The sequence below is a fragment of the Eretmochelys imbricata genome, chromosome 3 (assembly GCF_965152235.1).
Source record: "Eretmochelys imbricata isolate rEreImb1 chromosome 3, rEreImb1.hap1, whole genome shotgun sequence".
NCBI lineage: Eukaryota > Metazoa > Chordata > Testudines > Cheloniidae > Eretmochelys > Eretmochelys imbricata.
This window is the reverse complement of record NC_135574.1, coordinates 89,632,687-89,655,723: the sequence shown is the minus strand read 5'-3', so window position 1 is coordinate 89,655,723 and position 23,037 is coordinate 89,632,687. Positions and strand designations below refer to the sequence as shown.

At 43.5% G+C, this 23,037-nt stretch overlaps 2 protein-coding genes across 2 annotated transcripts in view; both read right to left on the bottom strand.

The window, feature by feature from the left end:
• Positions 1–1,879: 1,879 nt before the first annotated feature.
• Positions 1,880–8,059, bottom strand: LOC144262378 (amine sulfotransferase-like). Its single transcript, XM_077812138.1, is given in 5 exon segments — positions 1,880–2,137; positions 3,234–3,325; positions 5,987–6,113; positions 6,949–7,188; positions 8,042–8,059. Coding segments are annotated over 5 exon segments (735 nt in total).
• A 6,311-nt stretch (positions 8,060–14,370) lies between these two features.
• LOC144262377 (amine sulfotransferase-like) overlaps positions 14,371–23,037 on the bottom strand; it is a 34,462-nt gene continuing 25,795 nt past the window's right edge. The window contains exon 7 of the mRNA XM_077812137.1: positions 14,371–14,468. Within this exon, the coding sequence (XP_077668263.1) occupies positions 14,371–14,468 (98 nt within the window). The remainder of the gene's footprint in view (positions 14,469–23,037) is intronic.

Here is a 23,037-nt window from a genome sequence, read left to right as displayed (position 1 = left end):
AGGGTCACACATGCAAAACACTTAACTACACACAATGCCCTCCCCTGCACCCCCGCCACCTCTACCCCTGATATGTAGAATAAGTGTTGACTAAACCCTGCTGGAATCGTAGTATCTCAGTGAAGTAGGACGTATTTTGGTAGGATTTATTTTGAGAGCTAAACAAAGTTATAAGACTTCTATAGACACATATTTCTTTTTTTTTAATTGGAGTTGTATGTCTAATCCACCATGCATGGAACTGAAACTTACCCATTACTGACCCTCCGGGTCATTGGGGAAAGCCTTTGTTGGTATGACTTGGATATTACAGATTTCAGCAGCCTTAACAGAGAATGCTGCACTTTTAAACACATGCCATTGGTCTAAACTGTGAATTCTCAAGTACCATCATGGAAAATCATAATGGCCCAAATTCATCCTTGATCTAACGTTGACTGCAATGAGTATTTCTAAATAACTTCACCAATTCTGTTTAAGGCACCAGTAGTACCAGCTCAGTTCCTAATATCGTGTAGTGATTTTCTTCCATCACAAATGTTAGAGGGAAAACTGGGAGTAGGAAGTAGTTACTATTAAAAGTAGTATGAACTTCTCTGAATATCCTTTTCAGGCAATGCTGTATTTGATACAAGATGGTGGTTTTCCACCTTTCCCATTTCCATTCCAGGGCCCCACTCCCATGTATTGGGAACCCCCTCTCCTGTTCAGCAATATTGGAAGAGCAGGGTGGATGCTAACCCCTGATATCTACTCATGACTGAGAACCTAAGATATAAGGGATATGACATGCTAAACACCCATCTCCTGCTCTCTGAAACAAGAATAATTTCTTAGATTTTATTTATTTGGCTGGGTTCATGCTCTAAATAACCCCTGGAAGCAATAGGGCACCTGAGCTGATCTGTCTCACCATTTGTGAAATTGCACAGTAAGCACTAGACAGGATTGCTTTCAGTTTTCTCCTACTGATCACAGATTTTAATTTTGAGGGGGGAAATCTTAACTTTTATAAATGGTACAAAGTGATTGTTACCATCCAAGAGAGCTTGTATAATTTTTTTTTTTTTTTCAAAACGTGTCACTGTGTATTTCCCAGCTCTGTTCTGTGGACACCTACAATGTTGCACTGAGCAAAACAGTGCAGCTTTCTTTTCATCTCTCTCTCTCTCTCTCCATATATATATATATATATAGGCAAGACTTATTTTAAGAGCTTATTTTTAGGCACTGTGGCAGTTGTTTTCTACTTTTTCATACTATGACACCCACTTCCATTCCAGGACCCTACTCCCTTCTAGGTAAGATCACCTCCTATTTAGCAATATCAGAAGAACAGTCATCACAAGAGTCATCACAAGTCTGTAACATCCATTCACAATCCCAAGTTGAGACCCTCCAAGATAAAGGATACAACATGATAAAAACCCAACTCCTCCTCTCAGGCATGAGAATCGTTTCTTAGATTTTATTAGTTGGATTATTTCATGCTCTGCATTATCCCTGAAAGCTGTAGTGCATCTGAACTGATATGTCTCATCATTTATGAAGCTGCACAGAAGCACTAGACTTTCATTTTCTCCTAGTGTTCACAGATTTTAAGGGTTTTTTTGAGGGCCTGGGAGGAGGATCTCAACTTTTATAGATGGTATGATGTGAATTTTTCACTTTTTGAAATGTTGACATTTTTTCCTCATTAAAACTTTTTACTATTTGTTGGCCCAGATCTGCTCTGCAAACAAACACTTATGGTGTTGTACCAAGCAAAATAATGCAGCTTTTTTTTCACCTTTGGGAAACAATGCCCCACTCACAAACTTTAATGCCACAAAGCCAATTGTTATCTAGGGATGGAAAGTTTTGTTAGTCATTGGAAGTCTTAGGCAGTTAGCTTCAACACATCTTGTGCCAGGATCTGCAGGATTAAATGTTTATAACAAGTGGCTGCTTCCGCCTTACCTCTGCAAAGAAAATTATCTCTGCCTTTCTCCAAGATACATGTCTTGTCCTCGTAGTTGGACCTGGGATCAGATTTCATGTTACTGAATACAGCCTTCTCCACCACAACATCCAACTCCTTTTCAGTCAGCCGTTTTTCCAAGAGGTCGCAAATTTTCAGCACAGCACTTCTGAGATCCTAAAATGAGCACTATTTCAATTTAACAATTCCCAAAATGAGAAAAGCAAAAGAGCCAAATAAATAAATGAGAGAATAGAGGCTAATGGGATATTTCAATAAGGGTGGGAAACTGAACATGGAATGAAAGATGCTCCTCTTATTACACTGTTCTGTAGACAAGATTTTTATTCACTGTCCCTGGCTACAGCAATATCAAATCCTGACAGGTGAGTAGCAAGATGAGTCCTTATAAGTCTCTTCTTTACGTAACCCTTCCTCATGGCCTACCAAGAGAGAACAAGCTCATTTCTGTGTGTGAGAATACTATTGCTAACATTATATGTGATAAAGGCTGACAATTTTCTGAGCAAAGAGTCTCTCTCATAGCTGTGACTCTTTTCCCAAATATCTCTATTCTTTATGTTAGCAGATGTTCCTTATTTTACTATTATATAATATAGCGTATATTTCACTATATGTTAAGTGCAGACCATGTGCAGCCCAAGAGACTATGGGTGGAATTTTCAAAAGTGACTATGTGAGTTAGACACCTAACTCCTATTGAAAGCCAGCTCAGAAACCTCCCATTTTCCTGCTGCGGGCTTTGGAAAATCTCACCCTGTGGTCCTGATTCTGCTGCCCTGACACGGAGAAGTATTTTTTTCAAGGAATGTCAGTGAAATCCATGAAACCAATGCATTTTGTGAGGAGTCACATTGTGAGCAAGGGTGGCAGAATCTGATTGGTTTACTGAATGAATGCAGTGAGGCGTTAGGCCTGGGCTACCCTTAGATGTTACGTCAACATCACTAAGATGCTCAGGGAACCATAGTATGGGGACAGAGAGGGATATACAGATTCACTTGGAATGTGGCAGAGGTGGGAGTGGGGGGCACACAGCGCTTGCGCATGGGTGGGTAGGAATGGAGGTGAGACACACGGAGCCTCTGGCATAACTGAGGGAGTGGGGTGGGGGTCGTCCCTGACAAAGGGGATAGGAGAATGGGACACTTGTGAGTAGGGGACAAGGAAGGGATGCAAGGCAGCCCTGGCCCAGAGATACAAAGTTTGTGCCACTTCAGTGTTTAGATATAATGATATCAACAGGCCTCACCTTCATCTCCTCATAAGTAAGAAAGAGAATATTGTAATCAACTCTGTAGGCATACCAGCCTCTGATGTGATCAAACCAGGAGCTAGCAAGTACTTACAAGGGGGAAAAATAATTGAATGTTAATGATCTCTGAGAGCAAAATAATTCAATCATCAACACTTTAGCACCCTACTGTCAGAAGAACGGCTGAGAATGACTGTTCAAGTCCCTCCTTTAAACACTAGGGGAAAACTTCAACAGGAAAGATTGAGGAAATTGTCTCACTCCAGAAGACCCCATAACCCAGTGGTTAGGACATGTGTGAAAGCAGGAATTTCAGCCAGGGTATCCCACATCCTCTAAGTGCTCTAACTCCTGCGTGATAGAGTAAAAAGGGGCACCACCTCTACTGGCTGTGTTGTCATGTGGGTCCTGACGTGGTAGATGGTCTATAAGGTGGCCTCTGAGCATACCTACTGGATACAGTTACATGGGCAAGATAGACAGGGGACCGCCTACTTTGTGAATCCTGCCACATGAGCAAAGAACCAAGTTGCTCAGATGTGTCAGGACTGAGATATCTGTGCACATGCCCAATGGAGGCTCCTAGGGGACTTTGCCAGGGAAAACTTAGGCATCTAGGGAATTTAGGCACCTACAGAGTTAATGGCAGCTGAACGGGGCTTGTGAGAATCTACATTTTGTGTTTAGGCCCCTAAAATGGCAGTTAGACCCCCAAGCCCCCCTTGTGGCTTACACCTGACACCTGACTTGCGTTTTACAGACAGTCAGACAGTTACATAGCCAACAAGTTGTGCTTTTACCTTTAGACTTCACTGGCCTCATACAATGGTACTTTACCCCGTACAACATATTTATGCTTTGGATCAGGAATCAGCAACCTTTGGCACGTGGCCCGCCAGGGTTAGCCCCCTGGTGGGTCGGGCCAGTTTGTTTACCTGCCGTATCCTCAGGTTCAGCCGATCACAGCTTCCACTGGCCACGGTTCACCACTCCAGGCCAATGGGGGATGCAGGAAGTGGTGGCCAGCACATCCCTCGGCCCCATGCAGCTTCCTGCAGCCCTCATTGGCCTGGAGCGGCAACTGTGGTCAGTGGGAGCTGTGATTGGCTGAACCTCTGGACGCAGCAGGTAAACAAACTGGCCCGGCCCACCATGGGGCTTGCCCTGGTGGGCCACGTGCCAAAGGTTGCCGATCCCTGCTCTGGATAGTTTACTTTTGGATAATAATTTCTATTATATGTTTTGTGAGCTGCCTAGAACTAAATGCCACTGTATTATCCAAAATCCTGTGTCCTTTGTGGCAACCTGGCTTAAAGTCCAAAGTGAGGATCTTCATGGTTTCTTCAGCTCTCCAATGTGGCAAACTGAAGAGTCTGCAGCAACTTCAGCAAAAAATGGAAGATTTTTTTTTATTGAATTAAATATGAACAACTGTGCACTATGCCTGGTTTTATTAATAAACAAGTTATTTTACTGTCAACTTAAATTGTCATAGAGTCATGGACTTTAAGGTCAGAAGGGACCATTATGATCATCTAGGCTGACCTTCTGCACAACACAGGCCACAGAATCTCACCCACCCACCCCTGTAAAACTCCTAACCTATGTGTGAGCTACTGAAGTCCTCAAATCATGGTTTAAAGACTTCAAGGTGCAGACAATCCTCCAGCAAGTGACATGTGTCCCACGCTGCAGAGGAAGGTGAAAACCCCCCAGGGCCTCTGCCAACCTGCCCTGGAGGAAAGTTCCTTCCCGATCCCAAATATGGTGATCAGCTAAACCCTGAGCTTGTGGGCAACACTCACCAGCAAGACACCCAGGAAAGAATTCTCTATAGTAACTCAGATCCCACCTCATCTAACATCCCATCACAGGCCATTGGGCATATTTACCGCTAATAGTCAAAGATCAATTTATTGCCAAAAATTAAGCTATCCCATCATATCATCCCCTCCACAAACTTATCAAGCTTAGTCTTGAAGCCAGATATGTCTTTTGCCCCCACTGGTCCCCTTGGAAGGCTGCTCCAGAACTTCACTCCTCTGATGGTTAGAAACCTTTGTCTAATTTCAAGTCTAAACTTCCTGATGGCCAGTTTATATCCATTAGTTCTTGTGTCCACATTGGTACTGGGCTTAAATAATTCCTCTCCCTCCCTGGTATTTATCCCTCTGACATACTTATAGAGAGGCTATATTAGCTGCATTAGAGAGAACATTGCATTGTAAGAAATAATTAAGGGAGAATTCAGGAGCTGGACAGGTGACAGCTGAGTCTTTTTGGCTTTTGGGAGGGTGTGGTGGTAGTTTGGGACTGTGGACTAAGCACAGTAGTCGGATATTTCTACTAAAGTGATCAGCATCTTACTACTTCTGTTTTCTCTGGAGAGTGCTTATTAGCATCTGCTCATCTCAGTTATTTCAGCACTTAATTGTCAAAATGTATTTAAATATTCATTAATAAGTTTCAGAGTGAATACCTAATTGAGATAAATTAAATCAGGCAATGTGCACTTTATTGGTGCACAGTTCCTCTGGAATGATTTTGCACACTGAATTTCTCTAGTGAGCTGTGGATCCTACTGCAGTCACTCCAGCCTTAGAACTGCCCTTCCTCCCAAGACCCATGCCCATCTAAGGGGGAGACTTCTGACCAGCACCACATTCTGTATAATTTACTGACATGGATAGTTTATTCAGGCTGTGCTCAGTGAACAGTGTTTGGTTTTTTAGCAGTAAATGAAACCTTACCTTTCCCAGCTAAAAACCTCTCCAGAAAAATATGAAAATCTGGTACTGTCTCAAATATGAATGCATGCTTGCTAAAACGAAAATAGGAAACCGCAACATCCGTAAGGTTTCTGGCTACATGAATAACCTGCAAGATAAAAAAAACTGACAATCTCAGCAACATTAAAGGGACACCATTAACCTTCACTGAGGGACTCTTCCTTTAGATTAAGGAAAAGCAGGAGAGGTCAAATATCTCCGTGAGAGTTAGCTTAGTGGGAGTTCCTCACACACACACCCCCCACCCCAACCTCTTGAGCTGCACATGGCACATTCCACTGCCCCATCTTCGGCAAGAAGTCTTCTTATGTATAAACTTGCAGGAGATATGAAATATCCCCTGTATGGAGAACATAACAGCTTATACTTACATACAACACAAAACCACTAACTTACAATATGTGTGGAATATGCAGTATTGTTGGAGCTGTGTTGGTCCCAGGATATTAGAGAGACAGTGGGATGAAGTAATAAAGCTTAGAAGCGTGTCTCTCTCACACCAACAGAAGCTGGTCCAATAAAAGCTATTACTTCACTCACCTTGTCTCTAATATACATTGAAAACATGCAGACTGCAATGATCATAACTCCCACTTTTGGGTGAACAGTCATGGGGTGGAGGAAGCAGCTTGGCCCAGGGGCCAAGCACAGCGGTTCCATGAAAAATGGGATCTTCATTGAATCTGGACACTGAAGTCCTGAGGTCACACTGGAACTTGTTTGTCCTGCCCCCACCCCCTCCACACACACACATTGCTGGGGTCTAGGGAGATGGAATGGGGCCTCGGAGGAACGTGAGCCCCTATCCCTTGAGGAAGGTTGCTTTTGGAAGGGTTGTTGGAGAAAGGCAGACAACCCAGCCCTGAGGATTTGGACTGATTTATTGGAGAAAGCAATGCATTTTCTTGGTTAATTTTAATTACTTTGTAAAATTAGCATCACCATCCTTTGTTTCTCAGATCTCTTGGAGCTAAATAGTAATGCAGGTGAGTGGAAAAGAGACGTGGTGATGGACGACTGCCATAATCCATTTTATTGGAATTGTACTCTAGCCATGGAACTCTGTCAATTGTTTCAGTTTTTGCTGTTCCATCCCGATGGCCTTCATAATAAATCAAGCTCAAAATATTCTGCATCCACACAGTTCCTGGGAAAGAAAATAACTTTATTTGATGATTTTTTTTAAATTAGAGCAATAATCTGACTAAAACCAGGTGTGGTTTTGAAGATATTGTGTTTCATTTTTAAAGAAAGTACAAATACTTGCAACAATTGAAGGGTAAAGATAATACTCGGTCTTACTCTAGGGAGTTCATAAGTGCAGCAGGGAATTGTTAATTTTTGTACATTTTAATACTGTATATACGTGATGGTCAGTAACTAAATTTTCAAATATCGGATATCCATTCAGTGTAAATTCATTCCTGTGTTTCGGTGTTGATCATGAAATGGGCCATGGAAACAGAAGCTACCTCCTGTTAAAAATGTGTTAGAAATGGCTCTTTTGTTTCTATGGCTCCTACAAAGTATTGTGGACTATAATGGAGCAATTTATACAACTACACACTTGGAGCCAAATCTGGCACACAGTTGAAGTAGCTGTGTTGGGCAATAGAGAGATGTGGAAGATTCCTGGGGGAACAGGGAAAGAACCTAATCCTAGGCGGCAGAGCAAAGCTACTAACAAATCCTATCGTTGGGGAGAAGATGAGAGAACAAACAACATATGACAGATGTTAATCACATCACTTATGCAGTACTAGAAGACACTCAGATACTACAGTGATAAGCATGGTATAAGAACCTGTATAGAATAGAATACAATCGAATAGACAACATCATGCCTGACGCATGACTGTCCCTGAGGGGAATGATCAGTGGAACCATGTAATGGTAGATCCACTGGTGTTACCCAAACCACCCTGTATACTTTTGCTGCAAGAGTCTCCAAGGGCCCCTGCTCCATCCATGAAATGGAAGAGCCCCAGTCCTACTGCAGGGCCCATGGGAACTCACATTCACCTTATTCTCCATCATGACCACCAAACCTTTCTCAGAGTCACTGCTTCACAGGATAGAGTATCCCAGGCTGTAAGTATGGCCTACATTCTTTGTTCCTAGATTCATAACTTTACCATTGGCCATATTAAAAGGCATTGTATGTGTAAGCGGGGGAACAGTCCTGCTATTGTGGGGAACTTTCCTGGCTTCTGCACTACCCTGGTGAAGTGGGCTAGTGAAAGGATCTGAGTCCTCGCTCCCACTTCCTTTACCCAGTGGCCTCCCTGCCCTTGAGGACTCCTGTCCTCCACTCCAGACATCCACTCTCCTGTCTGGCAGAGTCCTCGTAACCCCAACAAGGCTGGGCCCAGGATTCCTGGTGGGCTCGACCCCCAACCCTGCTGTGGTCACCTAGGATATGGACTAGGGTGTCCCACTCCGGGGTACTCTCTCTGCCCTGAGCACTTCTCTGACCCACTGACCATTACATACAAGTTAAAGCAAATGCAAGTTATTTAATCAACAATTAATTTTAAAAAGAATAAGGGAAAATGGGAAAGGTTAAAGGAAACACATCACCCCGGTCTGTGGCAGGGAACATCACAAACAGTGTCTCTGGAATGTCAGGTCAGTTCACAGTCTGTTCCTTGTAAGTCCCAGGCCTTCTTCTCAGGCCCTGGCTATAATGCAGGGATGCTGTGGGTTGGACACTTGCTCTGGTGGTGGCCACACGCTCTCAGGATCTAAGTGGTAGGACCCTTCTTCCCAGCGTCACCCTCGCCCTGTCGGGGTTACTGCTCACCACACCCAGCTCTGGACTGCTCCAGCCCCAGCTCCACCACTCTGTCTCAGCACTGCTGCTGCTGCTCTGCCTCCAGCTCCCTGGGCTGCTTCTCTGGCCCCTCTGGCTCTGGATGCTACAGCTCTGCTCCCAGGACAGGTCTGCTCTGCAGGCTGCTTCTGTGACTTTGCTCCCAGCACTGACCTGCTTCCTGAGCTGCTTTTCTAGCCCCTCTGGCTCTGGTTGCTGCAGCTCTGCTCCCAGGGCAAGTCTGCTCTCTCTGAGCTGTGCCTCTGGCTTTGGGGCTGCAGCTCTGCTCCCACAACAGGGGCTGCTCTCTCTGTTTCTGGCACAGCTCTGCTCCGCAGCTAAACTCAGGCCCCTGCTTCCTCCTTAGCTCGGCCCCACCCTGTCTGACCCAGGCAATTCCAGCTCACAGGGAGGACAGGACCTCCCTGGCCTCCTGACTCCCTGATTAGCCTGCCCGCCCTGTCATTCAGGCTGACCTAGAGCATTGGCCTCTCCTCATTGTTCCTGGGGGTTGTCAGTCTCAGGGTCCTGATTCCTCTTCGACCCTTCCCCCATTTTAGTACTGGGAGCTAGCAACTAAAATACCCCCACTGAATGTTAGTGAGGGGGCAACAGTCCCCTTACATATGTTTGAGTCCACCTTACCAAATCATTATGTATCAGTGATCTGTCCTCTTAATTTTTTAATCAGCCTTTGTGTCATTTGCAACCTTTATCAGTGATGATTTTATGATTTCTTCCAGGACATTGATCAAAATGTTAAATAGCATAGGGCCAAAAACCAATTTTCGGATGTTTTCTAAGTAAGGCTTCTCTCCCCCCTCCTAGTCAGGGCACTCTCTTTTGCGGTGTCCTTGTCTCCCACAGGCATAACACTGCTTTGGCCAGTGTTGGGGACACTGGGCATGGCCACTAGGTAACTCGAGGGGATGGAAGACCACGAGTGTCGATGAAGCCCCCTCGCACTAGGCCCAAGTGTCCTTGGCTCCTCCCCCTGCCTGGAGGCACTCGCAGCAGTTATGCGTACTGGGCCCAAGTGTCCTTGGCACCCCTGCCTGGAGGCACACACAGCAGTTATGCTGAGGATCTGCAACAATATGTTGCAGAGTCAGACTGCCTGAAACTAAACAAGGCCAAACAGGGCAGATATGGAAGAACAATGATGAATAAAGCAGCTTTATGTATGATTTAACAGCTGGTTCAGAGAACAAGGGAACTAGCTGGTAACTGGATTGGCTGGCTATATGGATCCTTAGGGCAGCTTGCTATTGGATAAGTATGCTGAAGAAAGGATGTATAAAAGCCTGTGTAACTTCCTGCTTTGTGTGCAGGATTTGAGATTCTATTCTCCCTGTACCTTGTTTGCAGCTGCAGATAAACTTTTCTGCTTCTCCACCCTGTTGTGATTATTGGGTGATGCACACCGGGCAACGAACTCCTGCTGTTGCTCGCCTCTGGCACTGGGTGCCGGCAACACCAGGATTCTGGCCCTGGTACCTCCCTTTCTGTGTTGCTGTCTCGGGCCTCTGCTAGCTTTTTCCCCCAGGAACTTAACTAGAGCCAGTTGCTGATCGGCCAGCTGGGCCAGATAATTCTGAATGTACCAATGTGCCTCCCACTGTCTTTGCTGGTTCTCCAGCACCTACTGCAGCAGGCCCTGGCTCCATCCCTGTTGTTTGTCACCCCCTTTCTGCTAAAGAGTCCAGAATGGGAGGGTATAAGTGCTCTCTGCACAAAAAGCATACTGTGGCTCTATTGTCTTTCCCTTTTTCTGTTATGATCTCCACATTCCCCTTGTATTGGAGTGACTGCGTGTCCATGTTCTCCATCGATGGCACAGAGTCCACTCACGGGAAGGGACACCTCCTCCTGTCCAGTCTAGGGAATCTGTTCTTTCCAGGTGTGAAGTCCTCTTCTGCTAATTGCCGCACACTCTGTTGCTTCTCTCGCTCTCACTCACTGTTTGGAACTCAGGGTACTCCTTCTTCATGACTTGGCCTCTGGCAAGGTCACTATATGTGTGGTACTCCAGAAGGGGGTCTAAAGTTCTCTCCTGACAAATGGGCTCAGGCAGTCTTCCCGGTTTCCCAACCAGCTGCTGAGGAAGTGACACTGTCTGGGCAATGAACGGAAAGATTGCATGAGTCCATTTGTGAGGATAGTTCCCCTTCTGAGGTATCAGAGTGTAACACGCACAGTGACCTGGCTGGAGAGCCACAACACAAAGAAGGAGCACCCTGAGCGCCACACCGTGAAAGAGAGGCAATAGAGTGCATGGCAAGCAGCAGAAGAGGGCCTTCGACCTGGAAAGAGCTGATTGCCCAGGAGGAGGCGCCACTAGTGGTGAGTGGACCCCTTGACAGGCCCCCAACTCCCATGGGGAGTTAGTACCTAAATACGTTTGAAGATCTCTGCCCTTGTCCATTCTTTAAACTTTTTAAAAAACATCTATCTGCAACCATATCTATTTATCTGAAAGGGATCAAGCTATTGCTAATACAAGCTAGTAACTCCTACAGGACTATATATTCATGTTGATTCCTGAATCTTTGCTGGATTCCTCTGTTGTATCTTCTGCTAGCAAATTCCTGTCTTTTCACTGGGACTATCACAATACTCATACTTTTCAACTATTTTCACAACAAATACGATAGTGAGAGGTGTCCTATAGAGCAGACATACAGCATTCTGTATTAGAGAGACAAGGTGGGTAAGGTGACATCATTTATTTCACCAGCTTCTGTTGGTGAGAGAGACAAGCTTTTGAGCTTACACAGAGCTCTTAGACTGAGATAGCTGATATCAAAGCCAACCATGTGGTTTGCCCCATGACTTCCTGGAGAAAGGCAAAGAACATTTTATTCACAAAGGTAATGCAGAGGCAATCAAATATGTTAAACAAACGCACAACTGCAGATAGCAGAGATAGGATTACACCACTGGAGTTCTTGGCTCCCAGCCCCATGCTTAAATTAGCTGACCAGACTGCCTGCCCATCTGACAGCATTCTGATATGAGGACAGTTGTACCTTACTGATGAATTATAAATAAATTACACAGACAAAGCCAAATAAATTCTTTTTCTAACTGAGAAGCTGTGTAGGACGGGGGGGTAATTCACAGACTTTGACATCTGACTGCTCCTCATGCTTCCTATGAGACAAACCTTTTTGCTTTTTAATGGAATGGTACCTGCCAACAAAAGTCTCAAAAATATATTTTAATTTTTTTAAAAATCCATAATTTTGATTGTTAACACAGTTAACAATAGAAGACAAAAAGCATCTACTAAACTGCACAAATATAGGAAGGTGCAATTGTGATTTTAAAAAATGCATACTGTCTGATGTATGTCATTTATGGGACCCAATCCTGAAAAATCTTCCAGCCCAGTGGCTTCTGTGGAGGTGCAGAGTTCTACTGAAGCAGAGCAACTCACAAAAATAAAATCTTACCAACCTGTTTATGTGAAACCTGTCCACAGAAGGATACACCAGTCTTCCAGTAAACAACATTTAGGATTGGCAGAACTTTATTTTTTGATCATTTTGATGGAAAATACCAGTGTTTATTTTTCATTTTTTTCTATAAATTTAAATATTCAGTTGTGGGAAATCATGGGGCAAGGCCAGACAATTGTATACTGACAGTAGACATTGAGATTAAAAAACTTAAAGCTTTATAACTGTTAAAATACAGTTTGTCAACCTAACATCAAACTATACAAAGCAAACATCCTTAAATCAAATTCTAATAAATTCTTAAGCAGCATTTTTCTCTGCCTATCTGTAAATTTCAATTGTCGATGAAAATATTTTCATCAGTTTGTGTGTGCACAGTGAAATTGATGCTTACTGACATTAAACCTATAAAAATCTAATCGTTCCAAACCTAATATTGGATTGTTTAGGACATACAGCTGAAATGAGTCAATCTACGGGAATATTGGGGTATTGCCTTGATAATTAAAAGCATTGCAGTTTTGTTCTCTGTTTTTGTGTAGGTCTGCAATACTTGCTCACAAAAATCATTTTAAAGGTTGCCATGTCTGTAGCAAAATGACCAAATAGCAGACAATTCTTATCTTACTCACTTTTTTGTTGTTGTTGTGGAAGCAATGAAAGAACAAATCGAGTTTGGAGAATTATTTGAAGACTGCATGATTTACACTGGAAGTTGGAGAGATGTGCTATGTGCATGTCACATCATGTAATAAACTGGCAAAATGTGTATTGCAGCCCACTGAAGTGATTGGTCCATTAATGGCTAAGGGCTTATTATTACTAGCTAGCTGAGGTACTCCATTAGCACCAGTGGACAAGGCTCCTGTTTTTAGTGTAGAAGGTCTTAGGTTCAAATGCTGGTGATAAAACAGGCAGGTGGGTTATTACACCCAGAGTCTGCGTGGCTCTATATAAATTGTGCAATTAATAATTAAATTTAATAAAAATTAACGTCACTCAATCTTTTAGCAAAAACTTTATATGTTAATACAAACACAATATGGTATATCTGCCAATTTTTTTCTCTTTAATAAACTACCTGAAAGTAAGTGAACAAATTTTACAACATTGTAGTTAGATCATTTTTAACTTAGGTTCATCAAGAATTAAAACAGTTTTTTTGTACTCCTGTCCATTTCTGCTGTTGCCCGTTTGAGGTGTTGCTGGTAAGAAAAGTTGGAATGAAAGTGAAAACTACTGTCATTTAAATAATGTTGGCTACTGAGATCTTTAATTCAGACATATACATGGAATTGGAGGCAAATTCATTACTGTTTTTTCACACAGACAATTTGAAGTCTTCACATTTGTAACAATTACTGTATTTTGTAATCTTTTACTAGGAGTCACCCCTCAGTTCAAGGGTCAGAACTGATTAAAAGAAGAAAGGCTAATGAGATCATGAAACTCCAGTCAGGTTGTGCACCAGCTGATCTGGAAGTAGTATAAATATTTGCTAGTTTTTAGGACTGAATATCAACCTTGTTTATTCAGGTGGCAGCGAGGATAAACAGAGAAGAGAAGGTAAATATTATACTGTAAGATAATGCTACTGAAGTCTTTGGTGGTAAATTTGTGAGTGACTGGAGTATTTTATATGATTGAGTGAAGTGGATTGGATGTCGTGGAACTATTTTTCCATCACTGCCCTCTGGTAATTAGCTGAGGGACATGGAATCTGTTCCTGAACTTACTGTAATTTTTTTTGTGACCATTCAGCAAAGTGTTGTTAAGGAGTTGACTAATGAAATGAATGTAATTTAAGCCATCATGGTGTTTACAGTATCAGCAGCATGATGGAGCTTTTAATTTGTAATTGAGTCAGCCCTCAGCTTTGGTCAGTCTGAGCCACACTGGCATTTCTCTCCTCTACTGTCTGCTTGTATGTATCAGCACTTTTTGTATAGTTCCTGCTGTTGCAGCAGGGTTCATGGAGAAATAGATGTTTATACAAGTGCAGCTACTGCATCTAGTTGGCCTGCATGCCCATCTATATAACAGTGCTAGAATTTGAGATTTCCAGGAAGGTTTTATAACTCTTCTCCTTCTACATATGGGTTACTATTTTCGAGCAGCCCTTTTGCAGTGTCCCTCAAATTGAAATCTTCTATAGATCTTGCAGTGCAACCTGAAGGGTAAAAGGAAGTTGTGTAAATCTTTTAAAAGTTGAAAAAATAATAAAATTGGCAAGGAGGCTGATTGCTATAACAAAGTAAGAAGGAGAGAATCTTCAAGGTGAGTGCAGCCCTGCTGGGTGAGAGCATATCATTGTTTTGTTTAACGGCCTAAGTGCTAGGTTTGGTTTGTCATGTGACTCAAGTATTTTATCATATGGTGCTATCCTAGGGACACATCTATTTCTAAAAACAAAACAATCTTTTCTAAGTGTGATTTAAAAGCTCCATTACTTAGCAGGCAGATCAGCAGATTCATTTGACAAAACCAAAACTGTAAGCTCAAGGGCAACATTTTCTGAGGTCTCAAGGAGGAAGGGTTCTCTAGAGATTGCATATTGGTATGTTTCTGTCCCTAAAGTGCACTAGGCCACAATGGGAAGCAAAAGGATAAACTCCCCAAGTCTGGCTCTTGCACCAGTGGACGAAGTTGGTCACACCTTTCCCCCCATCCCCCATCTTCTTGTTGCTCAATCTTTCATTTCCCAGCTTGGCAACTTTGATCTGAGTTTCAAGAGAAATGGGAGTTCTCAGATTTTTTCTCCATATACACTTCTAGTCTATTAGAACTAGTGTAGATCATGGGTTACTATGGACCTTGTCAGATGTGATATTACTAAATTACTTATGCTATTCAAAGGGGCAGGTAGAATGTGAGTATAGAAGAATTGCAACAATTCCTGCTCAGAAAGTCCTTCTTTTGCAATATATTCTAATCTGATACTTTTCCTGAAATATTCAATAGTGAAACTGAATTTTGTCTTGCTGATACAAAAAATATGCAACTTATTAATAATGATGATCTGCATATTTTATTTACATTAATTTTTTTTTTACAAAAATAAGGTGAGAACAAACAAACCAACAATAACAAGAAGTAAAGGAATTGAAAGGAAAGATGGCGGGGGGAGAGTATTCTGCATCTCTGCAGACATCCGAAGTGAGCTGTAACTCACAAAAGCTTATGCTCAAATAAATTTTTTAGTCTCTAACGTGCCACAAGTCCTCCTTTTTTTAGAATATAAAATCATTTTAGAAATACAGATTAAGAAAATGTAAAACAGAGAAGAGTTGCATCATGTATTCCATAATATTTAATGTTGTATTCAGCAGGACAGCTGACTTGCCCTTACTACAAAGTTTTTGCAAATAAATCTCTGACAAACTGTAGGATAAATCAAAAAACCCGTGAACGACATTTTTTATTCCCAAGTTTAGTGCTTTTAATTAGGTACCTTCTGCATGTCCAGTCTTCATCTTCTGGCATGCAGTGGAAAACATATTCCATTTTCTTTAGAAAGAAATTGCAGAAGAGTGGTTTTTCAAATGTCATTTACTTCATGTGGGTTCAGGGATTCAGCTGGAAGGGGGTGTGCAGGGAGGGGGAGAGAAGAGAGGAGGGAGACAGTGGGGAGAGGGCGGGGCTTGGGGCAGAGCAGGGGTGGAGTATGGGCCACAGGTGGGCTGGGGAGCAAGCCTCCCCAAGCAGCAGCTTCACCCACTGCCCATGACAGCCTGTAAGAGCGGGTCGGCTCCCGCACACCCAGCACGCACTGCAGCCTCCTTAGGCAGAGGCCGTATTCACAGAGCTGAATGCACCGACACCACGCATTCTGCGTGAGGGAGAGAGTACGGGGGTTTCTGCGGGGAACTGAGACTCTGCTGCCACGAGGCAGACCGGGTGGCTTGGTATCCTTTGCTGCCTTGTCCTTCCCCCCTGGGCTGCGGTTGGGCATAGGGGCACCAGTTCAATAATACTGTCTAGGGCCCCATAAATCTTTCTTCCGGCAGCTCACAGAAGTTACTAGATCGCAGGCCCTGGTTCTCATGGGAGACTTCAATCACCCTGATATCTGCTGGGAGAGCAATACAGCGGTGTACAGACAATCCAGGAAGTTTTTGGAAAATGTAGGGGACAATTTCCTGGTGCAAGTGCTGGAGGAACCAACTAGGGGCAGAGCTCTTCTTGACCTGCTGCTCACAAACGGGGAAGAATTAGTAGGGGAAGCAAAAGTGGATGGGAACCTGGGAGGCAGTGACCATGAGATGGTCAAGTTCAGGATCCTGACACAGGGAGGAAAGGAGAGCAGCAGAATACGGACCCTGGACTACAGACAAGCAGACTTTGTCTACGTCAGGGAACTGATGGGCAGGATCCCCTGGGAGAATAACATGAGGGGGAAAGGAGTCCAGGAGAGCTGGCTGTATTTTAAAAAATCCTTACTGAGGTTACAGGGACAAACCATCCCGATGTGTAGAAAGAATAGTAAATATGGCAGGCGACCAGCTTGGCTTAACAGTGAAATCCTTGCTGATCTTGAACACAAAAAAGAAAAAAAGGAGTACTTGTGGCACCTTAGAGACTAACCAATTTATTTGAGCATGAGCTTTCGTGAGCTACAGCTCACTTCATCGGCTTACAAGAAGTGGAAGATTGGACAAATGACCAGGGAAGAGTATAAAAATACTGCTTGGGGATGCAGGAGTGAAATCAGGAAGGCCAAATCACACCTGAAGTTGCAGCTAGCAAGAGATGTTAAGAGTAACAAGAAGGGTTTCTTCAGGTATGTTAGCAACAAGAAGAAAGTCAAGGAAAGTATGGGCCCCTTACTGAATGAGGGAGGCAACCTAGTGACAGAGGATGTGGAAAAAGCTAATGTACTCAATGCTTTTTTTGCCTCTATCTTCACGAACAAGGTCAGCTCCCAGACTACTGCACTGGGCAGCACAGCATAGGGAGGAGGTGACCAGCCCTCTATGGAGAAAGAAGTGGTTCGGGACTATTTAGAAAAGCTGGACGAGCACAAGTCCATGGGGCCGGATGCGCTGCATCCGAGAGTGCTAAAGGAGCTGGCGGATGTGATTGCAGAGCCATTGTCCATTATCTTTAAAAACTCATGGCGGTCGGGGGAAGTCCCGGATGACTGGAAAAAGGCTAATGTAATGCCCTCTTTAAAAAAGGGAAGAAGGAGGATCCTGGAAACTACAGGCCAGTGAGCCTCACCTCAGTCCCTGGAAAAATCATGGAGCAGGTCCTCAAGGAATCAATTCTGAAGCACTTAGAGGAGAGGAAAGTGCTCAGGAACAGTCAGCATGCATTCACCAAGGGCAAGTCATGCCTGACTAATCTAATTGCCTTCTATGATGAGATAACTGGCTCTGTGGATGAGGGGAAAGCAGTGGACGTGTTGTTCCTTGACGTTAGCAAAGCTTTTGACACGGTCTCCCACAGTATTCTTGCCAGCAAGTTAAAGAAGTATGGGCTGGATGAATGGCCTATAAGGTGGATAGAAAGTTGGCTAGATTGTCGGGCTCAACGGTAGTGATCAATGGCTCCATGTCTAGTTGGCAGCCGGTATCAAGTGGAGTGCCCCAAGGGTCGGTCCTGGGGCCGGTTTTGTTCAATATCTTCATAAATGATCTGGAGGATGGTGTGGATTGAACCCTCAGCAAGTTTGCAGATGACACTAAACTGGGAGGAGAGGTAGATACGCTGGAGGGCAGGGATAGGATACAGAGGGCCCTAGACAAATTGGAGGATTGGGCCAAAAGAAATCTGATGAGGTTCAACAAGGACAAGTGCAGAGTCCTGCACTTAGGACGGAAGAAACCCATGCACCACTACAGACTAGGGACCAAATGGCTCGGCAGCAGTTCAGCAGAAAAGGACTTAGGGGTTACAGTGGATGAGAAGCTGGATATGAGTCAACAGTGTGCCCTTGTTGCCAAGAAGGCCAATGGCATTTTGGGATGTATATGTAGGGGCATTGCCAGCAGATCGAGGGACGTGATCGTTTCCCTCTATTCGACAATGGTGAGGCCTCATCTGGAGTACTGTGTCCAGTTTTGGGCCCCACACTACAAGAAGGATGTGGAAAAATTGGAATGAGTCCAGCGGAGGGCAACAAAAATTATTAGGGGACTGGAACACATGACTCATGAGGAGAGGCTGAGGGAACTGAGATTGTTTAGTCTGCGGAAGAGAAGAATGAGGGGGGATTTGATAGTTGCTTTCAACTACCTGAAAGGGGGTTCCGAAGAGGATGGATCTAAACTGTTCTCAGTGGTAGCAGATGACAGAACAAGGAGTAATGGTCTCAAGTTGCAGTGGGGGAGGTTTAGGTTGGATATTAGAAAAAAAATTTTCACTAGGAGGGTGGTGAAACACTGGAATGCGTTACCTAGGGAGGTGGTGGAATCTCCTTCCTTAGATATTTTTAAGGTCAGGCTTGACAGAGCCCTGGCTGGGATGATTTAGTTGGGAATTGGTCCTGCTTTGAGCAGGGGATTGGACTAGATGACCTCCTGAGGTCCTTTCCAACCCTGATATTCTGTGAAGTCCTAAGGAGGGCCTGACTGCAGCCCACTTTCCTGCAGCCCCTTTTCTGCCCTCAGTTTCTGGGCTTTATACAGGTGCCTCCTGTTCCTATCCAGCTGAGCCTGCTTCCAATTAGTGGCTCCTTTGCAATCTAAATCTCTCTGCTGCTCACTGCTTGATTGGTTGATTGGGCCCACCTGGCCTAATTCAACCCACCTGGCCTAATTCAACCTTTGCAGCCTTGAGGCCCCAATAGACATTCCTGGGGAACATCCTGTCTTCAAAATGCATGTATCAGCAACTTCAACATAATTCTTATCAGGAAGGACGTGGGGGGAAAGCTGCCCTTTCTGTGACACCCAAAACTCCCTCCCCTCGTGCCTTGGTCAAACTGAGAGTGCTGAACGGCCATTTACAGCCTGCTGACTTGGCTGCTTTTAGCAATAATCTGTAATGGTTTCAGGCACTTTACTGGTTTGCCAAAGTCTCCCTGTACTAGTTCACTGAGTTGTGGGTATTCACAGCTGACGTTGATCCAGAAAACAGGTGGAGTCATTTCATGAAAATGTAATTTTGGACCCTCATCACTTGACAGTTCCAGATACTTGTCCTCCAGTGATGGTGACAGAGAGATCTCAATTTCTAGAGAGGAGACTGGATCACTGCTTTCCTTTCCATGGATCAGAGTTTGATAGGAAATAGTCATTGAATTTTTGGAGAGTTGATTGGAGAAGGGATGCAATTATTTCATGTAGGAGAGGCAGATCCACATCTTTACTGTCATCAATAGCCAGAAATGCAAAAGATAGAAACATGTCACAACAGTCACGTCCAACTGTCTCTTTTCAGACTTGAAGCTTTTTTTTAAAGGCATGATCTTGTCAGCCAATACAAAGACGCTCAACATACTTCCCTGCATAGAGAGATTAAGCTGACTGAAGTTATCAAATATATCTTCCAAATATGCAAGTTTGGTAAGCCATTTAAAATCCTGAATGCATGCTGCCAGAGGGGCTTGTTTTGAAACAGAAAGATTCATGTCACAGTTCATACATTCAGTTTAATACTTTGCCACGGGATAACTGTTAGGATATAGATATTCAGGCCTGTCTGTAAAGGCCTATACTCTAAGAATGTAGGTATATGTTTATTATTTAGCTAGTAACAGAGGTATACAAGAAAGAATCTGTGTAAGGGCTTTCTCTCACTGTGACAGTCTGATGCCCTGTTCTTAGGCCAAAGCCTTTGGCTAAGCAGCAGAGGCAGCCATAAGCTGGGAAGCGAATGGTCACATCCTCACATTCCAAACTAGTCAATCTGGGGCTGTTAGAAAGGTGATCTGATCTATCACCTCCAGAGAAAGGGAAGAGCCTAGAAGATGTAAAAGGAAATTTATGTTGATAGTTTTCTGTCTGGTAAGAATTCACTTATCAATAGACACAGCTGGGAAACCCTTATGTCTTTATCGATGTAGTTGTGATATCCTCACTTCTGTATTGTTTTGTCATCATAGTTCTCACTTTGCTATTGTTTATCGGCATGGTCTCTGTCTGGTTCTTTGATTGTTTCTGTCTGCTGTATAATTAATTTTGCTGGGTGTAAACTATTTAAGGTCGTGCGATATAATTGGTTAGCTAATCATGTTACAATATGTTAGGATTGGTTAGTTAAATTTCAGTAGAATGATTGGTTAAGGTATAGCTAAGAATATTACTATATAAATTAGGGGCAAACAGGAAGTAAGCTGGGATTCGAAAATAAGGAAAAAGGAACTTGGATTTAAGCTTGCTGGAAGTTCACCCCAATAAACATCGAATTGTTTGCACCTTCGGACTTCGGGTATTGTTGCTCTCTGTTCATGTGAGAAGGACCAGGGAAGTGGGAGAGTGAAGGAATAAGCTCTCTAACAATAACCACCACACTTCAGTGTGTAAGAGTAAGTGATGGCGTTTAGACTCCACTTCTTCACACATTGTAGCAAAGAGATGAGAGTTGACTCCATTTGCTTTCACAAAATTCATAATTTTAATCATTACACCAAGGACATTGTTTAGTTCTGAAAAATCAGTCCAGAGGTAACTGCTTTGACAATGACATTGTGTGGTTTAGCTAAGTAAAAGTTGTAGTAGAACTTACATTTTGCTCACTGCTTTCTGTTGACTTCCTTCCAACAAATGCACGTGAACGTGCTTTGCATATCAGCACCATGGCAACTGATGTCAACCCAGACAGTTTATTTACTTATTACTTTTTAATGTTCAGAAAGACTTGAAAGAATACAGTGATGTAAAATGCAAGTACAAACAAAACTTTATATTTTAAATATTAATATTCTGTGTCAGGGAAATCTCAGGGACTGGCAAGGAGGCTGCCATGGACTGGCACCAGTCCACGAACAGGTCACTGATAAACACTGAATAAAAACAGGAACTGGAATAAAATCTATGTGAGCTTCCCCAACAGCAGAGGGAAGAGAAGCTGAAAAAAAGGAAGTCTGCTCCATTGGTTCTGAAGCCATCCTTATGAGAGTATTAGGATGCAAAAATGTCAATAACTGAACATTTTTTCTGTCTGAGATCATTAACATTTATTTCTATAAATTTTCTTCCTCACAAGTTTTTGCTAACTAATGGTTGGATCACGTCAGAGGCTGGTACACCCACAGGGATGACTTCAAAGTTCTCTTCCTTACCTATGTGGAGATTAAGGTGAGGCTAGTCAGTCACTTTATTTCTAAAATAAAAGGTAACTAAAATGCCGCCATTTTTCAGTCTGATTTTGCCGCCCTTACTCACATTGAGCTGTACTTTACTCTGTGAGGAGTCTCGTTGATTTCACAGAGTAAGGTAGATTGGTCTCATTGATTTCAATATGAGTACTTGAAAAAGTACTTCTCAGTGTGAGTAAGGGTGGAAGAATCAGAACCATAGGGTGAGATGTTCCAAAGCACCAAAGTAGGCTAGCCACTTAACTTAACTACATACCACACGGACTATGCTGACAGCTTGTGCCACACACACTCAAAGAAACTGCGGAACCACCTGATCAACATCCTCTACAGCAAACAGGGAAAGATTAAGAATGAGCTCTCAAAACTGGATACTCTCATAAAAAACAACTTTCCACACAAACTTCCTTGTGGCTGGACTTTACAAAAACTAGACAAGCCATTTACAACACACACTTTGCTTCTCTACAAAAGAAAAAGGACACTAAACTTTCTAAACTACTACATGCCACAAGGGGCCACAACAGTGGTTCCTTTAACCCACCCAGCAATATTGTTAATCTATCCAACTATACTCTTAGCTCAGCAGAAGAATCTGTCCTATCTCGGGGCCTCTCCTTCTGCCCCTCAACCCCCACGAACATGATACAGTTCTGTGGTGACCTAGAATCCTATTTTCGACGTCTCTGACTCAAGGAATATTTCCAACACACCTCTGAACAACATACTAACCCACAGAGATCTTCCTACCAAGACTACAAAAAGAAGGATTCTGGGTGGACTCCTCCTGAAGGTCGAAACAACAGACTAGACTTCTACATAGAGTGCTTCCGCCGACGTGCACGGGCTGAAGTTGTGGAAAAGCAGCATCACTTGCCCATAACCTCAGCTGTGCAGAACACAATGCCATCCACAGCCTCAGAAACAACTCTGACATCATAATCAAAAAGGCTGACAAAGGAGGTGCTGTCGTCATCATGAATAGGTCGGAATATGAACAAGAGGCTGCTAGGCAGCTCTCCAACACCACTTTGTACAAGCCATTACCCTCTGATCCCACTGAGGGTTACCAAAAGAAACTACAGCATTTGCTCAAGAAACTCCCTGAAAAAGCACAAGAACAAATCCGCACAGACACACCCCTGGAACCCCGACCTGGGGTATTCTATCTGCTACCGAAGATCCATAAACCTGGAAATCCTGGATGCCCCATCATCTCAGGTATTGGCACCCTGACAGCAGGATTGTCTGGCTATATAGACTCCCTCCTCAGGCCCTTCGCTACCAGCACTCCCAGCTATCTTCGAGACACCACTGACTTCCTGAGGAAACTACAATCCATTGGTGATCTTCCTGAAAACATCATCCTGGCCACTATGGATGTAGAAGCCCTCTACACCAACATTCCACACAAAGATGGACTACAAGCCATCAGGAACAGTATCCCCGATAATGTCACGGCAAACCTGGTGGCTGA